General features: G+C 52.2%; 1 protein-coding gene across 6 annotated transcripts in view; it reads right to left on the bottom strand.

The window, feature by feature from the left end:
* rfx4 (regulatory factor X, 4) overlaps nucleotides 1–16,260 on the bottom strand; it is a 391,138-nt gene that overhangs the window by 355,082 nt on the left and 19,796 nt on the right. For 4 of the 6 annotated variants that reach the window (XM_072484885.1, XM_072484883.1, XM_072484880.1 and 1 more), the window contains exon 2: nucleotides 8,767–8,856. The exons of 1 other annotated variant lie outside the window; for it this stretch is intronic. In XM_072484885.1, coding sequence (XP_072340986.1) covers nucleotides 8,767–8,856 — 90 coding nt within the window. The remainder of the gene's footprint in view (nucleotides 1–8,766; nucleotides 8,857–16,260) is intronic. One more of the 6 variants, XM_072484881.1, reaches the window with a different exon arrangement.

The following is a 16,260-nucleotide window of genomic DNA, read 5'->3' as shown; positions in this document are numbered from 1 at the left end:
TGGAGAATCGCTCCCTCTGTCACACCAACACACACACAGCCTCTCACATTATCACACACGCCGTCACACCCACACACAGCCTCTCACATTATCACACACGCCCTGTCACGCCAACATACACACAGCCTCTCACATTATCACACATGCCCTGTCACACCAACACACAGCCTCTCACATTATCACACACGCCCTGTCACGCCAACATACACACAGCCTCTCACATTATCACACACGCCCTTTCACACCAACACACACAGCCTCTCACATTATCACACACGCCCTGTCACGCCAACATACACACAGCCTCTCACATTATCACACATGCCCTGTCACACCAACACACAGCCTCTCACATTCACACATGCCCTGCCACACCAACACACACACGCCGTCACGCCAACATACACAGCCTCTCACATTATCACACATGCCCTGTCACACCAACACACACACAGCCTCTCACATTATCACACACGCCCTGTCACGCCAACATACACACAGCCTCTCACATTATCACACACGCCTTGTCACACCAACACACACACAGCCTCTCACATTATCACACACGCCTTGTCACACCAACACACACACAGCCTCTCACATTATCACACACACACACACAGCATCTCACACCAACACACACCCCGTCACACCAACATACACAGACACACACCTCTCACAGTAACACACACACCTGAGGTTGATGCCATTACACTGGCGACTGCGAGGCGGCAAAGAAATTATCTGTCAGCAAATACTCAATGTTCCGGGAAGGGATTGAAGAGATTATTGAAATAACTTAAAGCAAAACAGTTTTTGTCAAGTTTGCAGCTTTCGAGTAATAAATATTTCGGGTGTGATGTTCGCACCGCTTTGTGCCAGCGCCGATCTCGTTGCGACGGGAGCAGGAGAGGACCATTGGGCTTCGCGCAGAGTTTTACACAGGAGTCACCCAGCCCGTGGTGCCTGCGTGCACCCCAACTTGCAGAACCCATTACTCTCTCTCTCCCGCCAACCCTGGCCAAGCACCAGGTAATTATATTTAAATTAGGCTCAGGCAGCCACAAACAACTGGACAACACAGCGAGGTGATGGACAACCTTGGCTCAGGAAACCTCCACTGACCAAATGGTTCCTTTAACCCAGGAACGTAAAAGAAACATCAGGAAAGAGGGCAGACTGAACTCTGAAGATAGATTGGCGAAGTTCCGACTGTTTTCCTTAGAGAACGCAGGGTTTTTTAAAAAGTACTTTTATTCCACGTTTTCAACATTTTTACAACAAACACAAACCCCGCCCAACACGTTAAGCACCCCCCCCCCCCCGACCCCCACCTCCCCTCGACCCCCGCCCATCCCTCAGCAGCCAACTGTCCAAAATGCAAAGGAACAAACCCCAACTTGTACAACCCATTACTCCCCCCGCCACCCCGCTAAGGCTAAAACGTCTGCCCCCGCACCCGCGTGCAGCTTGGGCCGGTCCAACAACCTGAAAATGGCTTCGAGGGGACCAGGCTCCACATTCACTTGCAGAACCCCCAAAATGGTGCTGAAACCCGCCCTCCAAAACCTTTCCAGTTTTGGGCAGGCCCAAAACACATGTACATGGTCCGCAGGCCCCCCTCCCACATCACTCACCGACACCCGACACCCCTTCAAACAGCCGGCTAGACTTTGCAAGGTTTGCCCTGTACACCACCCTCAACTGTGTCAGCCCCAGCCTTGCGCACAAAGTCGAGGCATTCACCCTCTGCAGCACCTCACACCACAATCTCCCCACCCCCAGAGCCGCCCCCAGCTTCCCCTCCACTTTGCCTTAACTGTCTCCATGGATCCCACACCCTCCTCCAAATTCATCCCGTAAATCGCTGGGACAACCTCCCTCCGCACCCCCCCCCCCCAATGGGTAGCCCCCCAACACCTGGAAGGCTGGGAAGACCCTCACCACAGAGTCCCACGCCTGCACATACCTGAAGGTTGCGGCCCCACTCCAACCCAAACCCCCCACTCATCTACCCCAAGCTCGCAAACCGCCCTCTCAGAAATAGATCCCACCTCCCAATCCCCCCTTTTCCCAACCTGGAACCCATCCAACCTTCCCCAGTCAAACCCAAACGCTGTCTCCAGATCTTCAGCGTGGCCATCACCACCAGACCCACCGAGCACTTCATTGGGGCCATCGGGAGCAGTGCCATTGCCAACGCCCGCAACTCTGACCCCACACACGAGCCCGCCTCCATCCCCACCCCCACCCACAAAGCCTCCTCCTCCCCACTTCACTCTGAAATCCCTCCACACCCGTCACCCAATAGCAATACATCAAATTTGGGAGGTCCAGCCCCCCCCCACCTGCCACACCCCCCCTCCCTCCACTCCAAGCCAGCGAAACTGAACCTCCAGAGACCCCCCCCCCCACTCCAAGCCAGCGAAACCGAACCTCTGGAGCCCCCCCCCCCCCCCACTCCAAGCCAGCGAAACCGAACCTCCGGAGACCCCCCCCCCTTCCAAGCCAGCGAAACCGAACCTCCGGAGACCCCCCACTCCAAGGCAGCGAAACCGAACCTCTGGAGACCCCCCCCCCCTCCAAACCAGTGAAAACGAACCTCCGGAGACTCCCCCCCACTCCAAGCCAGCGAAACTGAACCTCCGGAGACCCCCCCACTCCAAGTCAGCGAAGCCGAACCTCTGGAGGACCCCCCCCCCCCCCCCCCCACTCCGAGCCAGCGAAACCGAACCACCGCAGACCTGCCCAGTACGGGCCACCCAAACGAGATGCTGCCAAACAAAATGGCAGTTCCCCTGCCTCACCCGGAGAGGAGACCACAAAGCACCCACCCCTCCCCAAATTCAATTCACAACCCGAAAACATCCCAAATCTCCAAAGCATACCTGTCACATCCTCCACCGAGGAGCCCGGCCCTGAAACACACAAGTCATCCGTACACAAAGACATCCCATGCTCTAACCACCCCCACCCACCACCCCACCCCCACAACCCCAAGCCCTCCAGCACAACAGCCAAGGGCTCCACAGCTAACGCAAACAGAAGGAGGGACACAGGGCAACACTGTTTCTACCCCCCCCCCCCCGGCGCAATGCAAAACACCCTGAACCCACACCACTCGTACGCTTGCTCGCCACACAGCAGCTGCGCCCATGCCACAAACCTTGGCCCTATCCCAAACCTCTCCCAACACCACCACCAAACAACACCACCTGACCAATCGCCCACTCCGCATACAACGCCACCACCACCTCTGTGTGCCTTCCCTCTGCCAGAGAAAGCACCACATTCAGCAGCCTCCTCACATCCAATGACAGCTGTCTGCCCTTAACGAACCCCGTCTGATTTTACCCAATCACCTTCGGAAGGAACCCTCCAACCTTAACGGCAGTACCTTTGTCAATATCTTGCCGTCCACATTGAGCAGAGATATGGGCCTATACGACTCATACTCCGCTGGATCTTTATCCTTCTTAAGCAACAACAAGGCCTGCCCCATTGTTTGCACCAAGACCACCCTGTCCATCATGTCCTTGAACATTTCCACCATCAACCATGGTGACCAGTGGTGTCCCGCAGGGATCTGTTCTGGGACCTCTGCTCTTTGTGGTTTTTATAAATGACTTGGATGAGGAAGTGGAAGGGTGGGTTAGAAAATTTGCCGATGGCACAAATGTTGGGGGAGTTGTAGATAGTGTTGAGGGTGTTGCAGGTTACAGCAGGACATTGACAGGATGCAGAGCTGGGCTGAGAAGTGGCAGATGGAGTTCAACCTAGATAAATGTGAAGTGATTCATTTTGGAATATTGAATTTGAATGCTAAATACAGGTTTAAAGGCAGGATTCTTGGAAGTGTGGAGGAACAGAGGAACCTTGGGGTCCACGTACATAGATCCCTCAAAGTTGCCACCCAGGTTGATAGGGTTCTTAAGAAGGTGTTTGGTGTGTTAGCTTTCATTAACAGGGGGATTGAGTTTTAGAGCCGCGAGGTTTTGCTGCCGTTTTATAAAACTCTGGTTGGACCTCACTTGGAATATTGTGTCCAGTTCTGGTCGCCTCATTATAGGAAGGATGTGGGTGCTTTGGAGAGGGTACAGAAGAGATTTACCAGGATTCTGCCTGGACTGGAGAGCATGTCTTATGAAGAAAGGTTTAGGGAGCTCGGGCTTTTCTCACTGGAGCAAAGAAGAAAGAGATGTACAAGGTGATGAGAGGCATGGATAGAGTGGATAGCCAGAGACTTTTCCCCAGGGCAGAAATGGCTGTCACGAGGGGACATGGTTTTAAGGTGATTGGAGGAAGGTATAGGGGAGATGTCAGAGGTAGGTTCTTTACACAGAGAGTGGTGGGTGTGTGGAATGCACTGCAAGCAGAGGTGGTGGAGTCAGAGTCATTAGGGACATTTGAGCGACTCCTGGACAGGCACATGGACAGCAGTAAATTGAAGGGGTGTAGGTTAGGTTGACCTTAGATTAGGATAAATGGTCGGCACAACATCGTGGGTCGAAGGGCCTGTACTCTGCTGTACTGTTCTATGTTCTATGTTCAACGACACCAGCCTATCCTTAAATCTTTTATAAAATTCAACCGGGAACCCATATGGCCTGCAGCCTTCCCTGCCTACCCCTGCCATGTCTCAAGGTCAGAGGGCAGAACAGGGTTGCACGCTGATCCCAGTGCTACCGGCAATTCAGCCAGGCCGCTCCGGCACCAGGACCCACAGAAGACATCCGCCAGGGGCATCTACAGACACGGGGCGCGGAAGGCAGCAGGTGCCTCCACTTCTGATGTGCATCCTGGGGACGCACCTAGATGTAGTGGCAGGGCATGTAGGGTTACGAATGTTGCGGATCACTGAGTGGGCACTGGGGCAGGGTGGGGGGGGGGGGGGCAGGGGGGGCACCATCGGCAGTGAGGGTGTCACAATACAAACAAACTTGTTATGCATGATATATGCAATGCCTCTGTCACATTATTCCAACCCCTCCAAACCCCTTGCTCCCCATCACCTCCCCCAAAGCCTCTGCCCCCTGTGTGCAATGGACCAGGTTGAGGACCCCCCCCCCCCCCCGAACGCGGACCCAGCACAGAGGATGGGTGTCTGCACGCTAGCAGCAGACAGACAGGAGTCAGACTTTGGCATAGGCTGATGAGCACCAGAACTCACCTCACTGTGGGTTATCATCACTCTCCTGCCTTGTATATTGACCCGCTTACAGTCAAGGCCCATCACCCTGGACTGATGTTGCATCAGTGTAGATACTCACACCTCGGTGTGATTTACTAAGAAGCAGGCTTCTGGGTTACTGACAGGTTACAACCTCACAGTTGATGATTTACAGCAGATAGAGGCAGGGATGGCCCAGCGATCCGGCACTTAGAGGGATGTCCAAGCCCAGGACTCTGCTGAGTCCCTGGCTGATGATGTGCCCCTGTGTCCGGCAGTCTTTGGGCTGACGGAGCTACAACGGCAGAGTCACGAGCATCAAGAAGGGATGACAGCATCCATCTTTGACTGAGGGCATGACCTCCAGGGCAGAGGGCATGAGCCCCATGGTGCAGGACATCAACTGCATGGTGCACGCGTGGGTGGGAATCCACAAGTGTCAACTGCCCTTCTATCCCATGGAGAAGGACAGGGGCTCCCAGGCACCTGAAGGGAAGGGGATCGGCGGGTAAGCGGCCGGTGCCCTCCACCCAGGGGACCCCGGGCGTGTCCAGCTCATCTGAAACCCCTCTCACATCGCCGCACACCGAGGACAGCAGCACTGCAACACCTATGCTACTTGAGAGTACGCCAGGAACCTCAAGGTCCAGGCCACCTAGGGGATATTCGCCAAATGCATCTCAAGTAACAGGGCGTGGAAGGCAGCAAAACCACCTCAACCTCAGCTGTCGATCCTGGGCAGACATCTAGGTGCAGTGTAAGGGTGAGGAAGAGTATGAAGCTGTGGCACCTAGTGGGCATGGGTGAGTAGGCTAGTTAAGAAAGGTCACCACTATAAATAGGCACTTGAAAATAATCCATAATTTGGTTCTCCACCAGATCCTCCACCCTATCATTTCACCTTCTCCAGTGATGAGGATGCCATGGGCTGGCAAAGTGTTTCGGGGCTGACCCACCACAGAAATTAGTTGGAGGAACACAACAAAATCCTTGGTCGTTCGCGGGGGTAAGATTCCAAAAGCCAATCACGCCAAAGAAAATCACGTTCCTCGATTCTCGCTGCATTTTGAGCCCGTGCTGGCTTTCTCATGGACGGAGAGAGAGAGGGCCCAAAATCGCCCCCAGTTAATCTGCTATAGAATCAGGATTTCCCACTTTTAAATAGAAGAACTTTGACAGGCCTCAGTCTTATCAGCAAAGTTGAATCTATATCGCCATTCCTTCACTGTCACTGGGTCTCCCTCCCTAACAGCACTGTGGATGTACCTGCACCACATGGACTGCAGCAACTCACCACCACCTTCTCGAGGGCAATTAGGAATGGGCAATAAATGCTGACCTAGCCAACGACGCCCACATTTAAAGTCAGTCAGCAAGCATCCAAGGGTGACTTCAGAAATCAACCCCTGAGTCTATCCAACTGCAACAAAGATCTGGATTTCAACTTCAGCACCAGATTTTTCACACTCTTCACAGAGATTGATAGTCCAGCCATTCGGCAGGAGGATGTCCCGGAGGGAGCACATCCACTCACTCACAACAAATACACAGTGAAATGAAATGAAATGAAAATTGCTTATTGTCACAAGTAGGCTTCAAATGAAGTTACTGTGAAAAGCCCCTAGTCGCCACATTCCGGCGCCTGTTCAGGGAGGCTGGTACCTGAATTGATCCCGCGCTGCTGGCCTGCCTTAAACGCCAGCTATTTAGTCCTGTGCTAAACCAGCCACAGTGAAAAAATTAGACCAGAAAATAGGAGAATGATGACTCATCATTCTGAAGCATTGCTTCAAAAGTGGAAGATAAAAATCTGGTGATAGAATGCCACATTCATTCAACAGTGGTAACCTTCTAGAAAGTACATCTGCACCTATCTACCCACCAAAAATAGTCATCGAGGATGTGGGCGATCAAAGTTAAAAACCAGACATGGACTTAAGCTGAACAATGTCCACTATTTCTTTGTGGAGAGAAGGGGAACTTATTGATAAACCAGGGGCTGGGTTCTCCAGTCCACTGTTCGCTGGCGGTGGGGCTCTCTCCTCCCGCCACTTGTCAATGGGATTTCCCAATGAAGCCACTCCCCTGCTGCTGGGAAGCCCGTGGGCAGTGGTGCCATGCCAGCGGGAATAGAAAATCCCAATGGCTGGAGAAGTACGGCCCTCGTCTGCTGGATTCTGGGGGACACCAAGGTATTGATCAGATAGATTCTACACAGCTTCCCATCCCACCCGAAGAATTACTTCCAGGACTAGAAGTTCGAGGCAATCCGAGAATTCAAGAACATGAGGCTGCAGGGAGTCGTCACGCCAGAAGTAAAGAACAGAAAAACCAAACAAAGGAAAGAGGGCAAACTCAAGAAGCATGCAAAATACAAAGAGAGGGATGACTCTGCCCAACCAAATAGAGAGAGGGGGGAAAGTAATCAAGAAAGGTAAAGAGAGAATGAAGCGGATCAAGTCCAGTTCCAGAAACTGGACCAAGGAAAAGAAGGAGAAATAGTCCAGAAGGGTGACAATCAGCAGAAATCTTATTCAGTACATTTTTCAGAAGGTAGAAACTGCAAGAATCTTATTTCTATTTTCAGAGACTGACAATCAGTCAGATTTTTGGAAGAACCAGACATTGAGTCAGAGATTAATAAAGAACCAGAGACTCCAGCTCTCAATGAAGGCAGGTCAAGAAAATCTGACAGGAACACTATCAGGAAGAGTTGTGAAGCCTCCTGACAAACTGAATCTTTAATCTCAGAGATTGGGGGAAGATGGGGTTGTGTAAATATAAATGATAGAATCTTGGAATCTCTACAGTGCAGAATGAGGCCATTCAGCCCATCGGGTCTGCACCAAGCCTCTGACAGAGCAACCTACCAAGGCCCACACCTCCGCCTTCTCCCCATAACCCCAACTAACCTCTCAACACCATGGGGTAATTTTATCAAGGCCAATTCACCTAACTTGTACATCTTTGGACTCTGGTAGGAAACCGGAGCATCCTTAGGAAACCCACGCAGACACGGGGAGAACGTGCAAACACAGACTGTCAACTGAGGTCAGGACTGAACATGGATCCCTGGCCCTGTGAGGCAACAGTGTGAACTACTGCGCCACCATGGAAAATATAGACAAAGACTTGGGGAGGAAGGGGGACTATAGTATTCAGGATTGGAGGGGTTGATGTGTGGGATGATGATGTAAGAGAACACGTGAATAGGAGAGGAGATGGAGAATGTGGATGGCTTCAGTAGTGTAGCATCTTGTCATGAATAGTTGTACATAGTTCAGTTGTATAAAGAAAACCAGTTGTTGCTTGAACATACTAAGGTCTCAGTAATCATTCTGGATCTAAACTAACCCATATACAACAATTCCATGCCTCCTCTGCCCCTGTTCTTTTTGGTGGAAGAGATAGGTTTGGAAGGTGCTGATGAAGGAGCCTCGGCGAGTTGCTGCAGTGCATCTTTTGGACAATACACACTGCTGCTACTGTGCTTTTATGATTTCATTCATTTGACAGGTAATGTCCTTGAACTCTGTCCTGTCTGGGGATTTGTATCAGGGTCCTGTGCCTAGTAAAAGCCCCTGGCCAATACTCACGTTCCTCACCAATGGACACGTTCGTCAGGGAGGTGTGGTTTGGAAACCTTTTGCTTTCACTCTCACTGAGGCACCTTTCAATCCAACTCTCTGCAAAATAAAAGGAAGCCCACCAGTCATTCAGTCTTCTGGCTGAAACAGTTGTTTTTTAAGGTCAGTCGAATTATTCACGTCTGATGATCTCAGTAGAATCATTTTTCCCAGAACAATCATAGAAACGATCGAAGATTGCGCTGACTGGCAGAGCATGCTCGAGGTTTACTCTTGCTCCTAGTTTTTACCTTATTTCAGCGTTAGCAATTCCTTGCTTACTCTTTTGGCCAATTTATGAACTCATTTCTATAAATACCCGAGCTGGCAACAGAGGTCACAGTCGGAGAGGGGGTGGGTTTTAATGGTATGTTAATTACATTACACAGGTGAGGGGTATTGTTTAAGTACCCTTGAGCATTTATAAAGAGAGACTGCTGGGACACAGGGCCGTTGGGTAGGAATCAGGCATATGTAATGCAGCATTCTGTGAATAAACCTATCATCAAGAAAAGTAAGTGTCTCATTTCATTCTTCACCAATTGTCTTGGATTGTGTTTTTTTAATAATCTTTATTAGTGTCACAAGTAGGCTTATATTGCAATGAAGTTACTGTGAAAATTTAACATTGGGATCACAAGCTCCACAGGATAGCACCTGTCTTTACATTTCCAACACTGTCACAAGGCTGTGAGTTTGCTTCAATTATGTATACCCAGAGAGGGAAGTATAACTGCAGTCCACTCTTCATGGAAACTTAATAACCTTAGTTTGGAATATCGCCAAATGGACGAAGGGGCTGCTCCCATTCAAAAATCATTCAAAGTGCAGGTGTTGGGTGTCATGATATTCAGGTAAACATCATGGTACAAAAATACATACATACTGATGGACAGATCAACAGACCAATCAACACACACACAACACCACAGGCAAGAGCATACACACTACAAAACAGGGAACACGACACTTCCCGGGCATTCCAGCAGGAGACAGCTCAGGGCACAGAGCTCACAGCAAGCCACTCAGACATCCACCATGTGCTGAGTGCCACTCCAAGATAGTATTAGGAATAGGTCCACAGATTCAAGGGTTATGATCAAACCGCAGTAACCAGTTTACCAGTGTAAATAAATGTTAGTAATAAAACTGAGTTGTACCATTCGCAACCGTGTTGGTTCGTCTGTGTAGCAGAGTACCCAACACATCATAGTACCAGGAGTGACTGTGGGACCTACCTACGAATCCTCCGGAATCTGCCATCCTGCGCCATGGACATCGTCAGCACGCCGCAGCCGCTACAAGTCGCTGGAAACCTCGGCGTCAATTGGAAGCTGTTCAAACAGCGCTTCCAGCTCTTCCTGGAAGCCAACGAAAAGGAGAGCGCTTCGGACACCAGAAAGATCGCCATCCTCCTCTCCACGGCAGGTCAACACGCCATCCATGTCTACAACTCCCTGGTGTTCGCGGAAGGTGAGGACAAGACCAAGTACAAGACGGTCCTTCTCAAACTCGACTAACACTTCAACGTCGAGGTCAACGAGAGTTTCGAGAGGTATCTCTTCCAGCAGTGCCTGCAGGGTAAGGATGAGCCCTTTCAATCCTTCCTTACGCACCACCGTATCCTCGCGCAGTCCTGCGGTTATGACACCACCTCCGATTCAATGATTCGGGAGCAGATTGTTTTGGGGGTCACCTCGGGCACCCTACGCCAGCAGCTCTTAAAAATTAAACGCCTCACCCTAGCCTCCACAATCGAAGCCTGTGTCCTGCATGAAATCGCGACTAGCCGCTACTCCCAATTTCAAGGGGCCGAATCAGCGCGGCAGGAGTCCTACACGGCCGGATCGGCGAGGCAGGCGTCCTACGAGGCCGAACGGGTCCAGGCGACCGAGTTCCTCCCGGCCCGCTGCCCGGATGAGGGCGGCCATTTCGCGTGCTTTCCGGGGCCTCCTGCGTTTGTGCGCGCCAAAAAAGACGTTGACACAGTGGGACGTGATGCGCAGGCGCGCTCGACACAAGACCGAACTGCGCATGCGCGGTGGCGCAACGAACGCCATGACGTCACGACGTGCGGCAACTGCGGAGCCGCACATTTAAAGCGGCAATGTCCGGCAAGAAACCGACAATGCCTCCGCTGTGGCAAGATGGGCCACTACGCTGCCTGCTGTCGAGCAGCTCAACCGGCCAATGTTTCCCAATTTCGACAACTTCGCAGGGACGTGCGGACCATTCAGCCTCCTTACTACGAGTCGTGCCCAGACAATATCCAGACCAGTGACACAGACGACCGGGACGCCTTCCGTGTTGCGGTCATTGATGGGAACCGGATGTCTCCAGCCAGGACCCACCAGCCGTTGCAAGTGAACACTGTCAATCCGGGTGATGAATGGTGTGCCACCCTAACGGTCAACCGATCACCGATAACATTCCGTCTGGACACTGGCGCCTCCGCCAACCTCATAGCATGGTCAGCTTTCTACGCCATGAAGGTCAGACCACCAATTCGGCCATCCCGTTGCAAGATGATAGACTACAATGGGAACGTTATCCCGGCTATGGGATCCTGCCAGCTCCAGGTGACACACAACACACACACGGCCACACTCTCATTCGAAATAGTCGGATCATCAAAGGACTCCCTGCTAGGCGCACAGGCATGCAAGGTTCTCCACCTCGTGCAACGAGACCACACTCTGTCTCCAGAAGGCACATCTGACTTCGCGGATGCAAAATTCAGGGCACAGCTCCAACCGCTCCTCGCCCACAACCAGGAGGTTTTCGAGGGCATAGGAACACTGCCCTACACCTACAGAATACGGCTCAAACCAGACGCCACCCCGGCCATTCACGCACCTCGCAGGGTCCCAGCGCCACTCAAAGACCGCCTCAAGCAGCAGCTGCAGGATCTCCAGGACCAAGGGGTGCTGTCCCGGGTCACGGAGCCCACGCTGTGGGTCAGCTCCATGGTGTGTGTTAAGAAGCCCTCCGGCGAGTTCCGGATCTGCATTGATCCAAAAGACCTCAACAACAACATAATGAGGGAATACTACCCCATACCCAAACGGGAAGAGATCACGAGTGAGATGGCCCGGGCTAAAATCTTCACAAAACTGGATGCCTCGAAGGGTTTTTGGCAGATCCAACTGGATCAGTCCAGCCGAAAGCTGTGCACCTTCAACACCCCTTTCGGCAGGTTCTGCTATAACAGAATGCCATTTGGCATCATCTCGGCATCCGAGGTCTTTCACAGGATCATGGAGCAGATGATGGAGGGCATCGAAGGGGTGCGCGTCTACGTTGACGACGTCATCATCTGTTCCACCACACCACAGGAGCACATCTATCGTCTCCAGCGCGTCTTTGTGCGCATACGTGAAAACGGCCTGCGCCTCAAGCGAGCCAAGTGTTCTTTCGGCCAAACCGAGCTGAAGTTTCTGGGGGACCACATATCCCGGTCAGGGGTCCGTCCGGATGCAGACAAGGTGAGCGCCATTACAGCCATGCCGCAGCCGGCAGACAAGAAAGCAGTGCTACGCTTCCTAGGCATGGTCCACTTCCTGGGGAAGTTCATTCCCAACCTTGCCTCCCACACGACGGCTCGGCGCCACCTAGTCAAGAAGTCCGCTGAGTTCCAGTGGCTGCCCACACAACAGAAGAAATGGGAGGAGCTCAAAATTAAGCTCACCACAGCCCCAGTATTGGCGTTTTCCGACACAGCACGTGACACTAAAATTTCGACTGATGCCAGCCAGTCCGACATTGGGGCGGTACTCCGACAGCGGGATGACACTGCGTCATGGGCCCCGGTCGCCTATGCCTCGCGGGCCATGACCCCCACAGAACAGCGCTACTCGCAGATCGAAAAGGAGTGCCTGAGTTTGCTGACCGGAATAGACAAGTTCCATGACTACGTGTATGGTCTCCCCCAGTTTACCGTTGAGACTGACCATCGCCCCCTGGTCAGCATCAGACACAAGGAATTGAACAAGATGACCCCCTCGCCTCCAGCGCATCCTACTTAAATTCAGGAGGTATGACTTCCAACTGGTCTACACCCCGGGAAAGGACCTTATCATTGCGGATGCCCTATCTAGAGCAGTGAGCACACCGCCCAATTCGGAGGGGTTCGTCTGTCAGGTCGAGGCGCAGGTGGCCTTCACATCAGCAAATCTGCCAGCTGACGACTCCAGTCTGGCCCGTATTCGCCGGGAGACTGTGGCTGACCCCCTTCTACAACGGGTGATGCGCCACATGACGGGAGGGTGGCTCAAAGGACAGTGCCCGTAGTTCTACAATGTCCGAGACGACTTGGCCGTCATTGATGGTGTCCTCCTAAAGTTGGACCGGGTTGTGATTCCGCACAGCATGCACAAGCTGGTCCTCGACCAACTACATGAAGGCCATCTGGGGGTCGGGAAGTGCAGATGGAGGGCCCGAGAGGCGGTATACTGGCCGGGCATCAGTGATGACATTGCCAATATGGTGCTCAACTGCCCCACCTGCCAAAGGTTTCAACCGGCGCAACCTCCTGAGACGCTTCAGCCCCATGAGCTGGTGACCTCCCCCTGGGTGAAGGTGGGTGTGGACCTTTTTCACGCGCTCGGCAGGGACTATGTAATCATCATTGATTACTTTTCAAACTATCCAGAGGTCATACGCCTGCACGATTTGATATCATCCGCTGTCATAAGGGCCTGCAAAGACACCTTCGCTCGCCACGGCATTCCGATTACTGTCATGTCAGACAATGGGCCCTGTTTTGCCAGCCAGGAATGGTCGTCCTATGCTGCTTCGTATGGCTTCACACACGTGACGTCCAGCCCTCTGCATCCCCAGTCCAATGGAAAGGCGGAGAAGGGCGTTCACATCGTCAAGCGGCTCCTCTGCAAGGCTGCTGCTGACGGATCAGATTTCTGTCTCGCCCTGCTGGCCTATCGCTCGGCCCCACTGGCCTCTCACCAGCCCAGCTGTTGGTGGGTCGCGCCCTCAGGACCACTGTGCCATCCACTCTGGTACCCACAACCAACCATGCTCCGGTACTACACAGAATGCAACAGCAGCGCGTTCGCCAGAAGATGGCATATGACACACGGGCAACTGATCTTCCCGCCCTGGCGCCTGGAGACGACATCGCATCCACCTACCAGAAGGTGGCTGGTCAGCACCTGCCGAAGTTCTCCGATGCGTGGCTCCCCGCTCGTTCCTGGTTCCCATGCCTGATGGATCCATTCGTAGGCGCAATCGCCGGGCTCTTTGCCTACTTCCACGCTCGCTATGGGAACTTACACCGGCACCACGCCCTCCTGTTGTTCCTGATGTCGACTTCATGGAGCTTCCTGCCACCATGCCCCTTCCGTCGTTGCCCGTGGCCAGGCCCATTCCTCAGCCGGTGAATCCTGACCCACCCTTGAGGAGGTCAACCCGAATTCATCACCCACCTACTAGACTGGACTTTGGACTTATGAGCCTGTTTGTACATTGAACTCATAATACCACTGTGTTAATATGTTTCTGTTCTTCCTTGTCGTTACAGAAGTTTGTTTTGTCGTTCAACATTTCACCGTTCTTTGTTTATGGTACAACCTCGTTGCTATGCCGCACCCGACATCGCCCCTTGTATATAGTTTAGCCCCATGTACGTGCTGCAGATATTGCACACACACACATCCAGCTGCACTCAGTACACATCTCTATTTATAACCACATAGGCACATGTTATTGTAAAAAAGGGGGGATGTCATGATATTCAGGTAAACATCATGGTACAAACATACATACATACTGATGGACAGATCAACGGACCAATCAACACACACACAACACCACAGCCAGTCACAAGCAAGAGCATACACACTACAAAACGGAACACGACACTTCCCGGGCATTCCAGCAGGAGACAGCTCAGGGCACAGAGCTCACAGCAAGCCACTCAGACATCCACCATGTGCTGAGTGCCACTCCAAGATAGTATTAGGACTAGGTCCACAGATTCAAGGGTTATGATCGAACCTCAGTAACCGGTTTACCACTGTAAATAAATGTTAGTAATAAAACTGAGTTATACCATTCGCAACCGTGTTGGTTCGTCTGTGTAGCAGAGCACCCAACACATCATTGGGCTCTGCCGGGCCCAGTTGGCAGTATAACTAACATCTACATGGAGCGTCATAGAATCATAGAATTTACAGTGCAGAAGGAGGCCATTCGGCCCATCGAGTCTGCACCGGCTCTTGGAAAGAGCACCCTACCCAAGGTTAACCCCACCCCCCTATCCCCATAACCCAGTAACCCCACCCAACACTAAGGGCAATTTTGGACACTAAGGGCAATTTATCATGGCCAATCCACCTAACCTGCACATCTTTTGGACTGTGGGAGGAAACCGGAGCACCCGGAGGAAACCCACGCACACACGGGGAGGATGTGCAGACTCCGCACAGACAGTGTCCCAAGCCGGAATCGAACCTGGGACCCTGGAGCTGTGAAGCAATTGTGCTATCCACAAGGCTACCGTGCTGCCCCATGTTGGTACCCGTCTGCGTGGAGCAATGTGCATGTATCAGTGCATTGTAAATTTAGCACAAAGAATTGGGTTCAGGGAGATTCCTGCTTTCAAGCAAACCCATTACTGAAGAGATAGTTCTCTGTCTGCCTGTCTGTTTCTGTCAGTCTGTTATCTGTCTGTGTCTCTGCCTGTCTCTCTGCCTCTCTCTGTCTTTCTGTCTCTGTCTGTCTCTCTCTGTTGTAGAACCATTGAAACATGGAAAATAGGAACAGGAGGGGCCATTTGGCCCTTCGAGCCTGCTCAGCCATTCATTATGATCATGGCTGTTCATCCAACTCAATAGTCCAATCCCACTCCCCCCCCCCCCCCCCCATATCATTTGATCCCCTTCGCCCTCAGTGCTATATCTACTTCTTGAAAACATGTAATGTTTTGGCCTCAACTACTTCCTGTGGTAACGAATTCCACAGGCCAGCCACTTTCTGGGTGAATAAATTCCATGGTCATGGTCTCTCTCACTCTCTGTGCCTCTGTCTGTCTCTCTCTGTGTCTATCACCCTCTCTCTCTCTATCTCTCTGCCTATCTATCTCTCTCTTTCTCTGGCTACCTCACTCTGTCTCACTTTCTGGATCTCTCTCTGTCACTGTCTCCCTGTGTCACTGTCTCTCTGACTCCCTATCTCTCCCTCTTATTCTCTGCCTGGCTTTCACCCTCACCCTGACTCTCTCTCTCTGAGTTCCTCTGTCTCTCTCGCTCTTTGACTCTCTAACTACCTCTCTCACTCTCTCTCGATTTCTCTCTCTGACTCTTCAATTCATCCTGCTCTACGGAGCTCACTGCCCATACCAAAGGCTTCCTCCGACCCCTTTCTGGGGGTGAAATGTTCTTTGCTCTTTCAGAAAAATGGACTGTCCCAGAGATCAATATCTGGGACTGTCCTGTTGGCCAATGTCTC

This window comes from Scyliorhinus torazame, chromosome 19, assembly GCF_047496885.1.
Source record: "Scyliorhinus torazame isolate Kashiwa2021f chromosome 19, sScyTor2.1, whole genome shotgun sequence".
NCBI lineage: Eukaryota > Metazoa > Chordata > Chondrichthyes > Carcharhiniformes > Scyliorhinidae > Scyliorhinus > Scyliorhinus torazame.
Note: the sequence above shows the minus strand (reverse complement) of the source record. Positions and strands in the feature narration are given on the sequence as shown.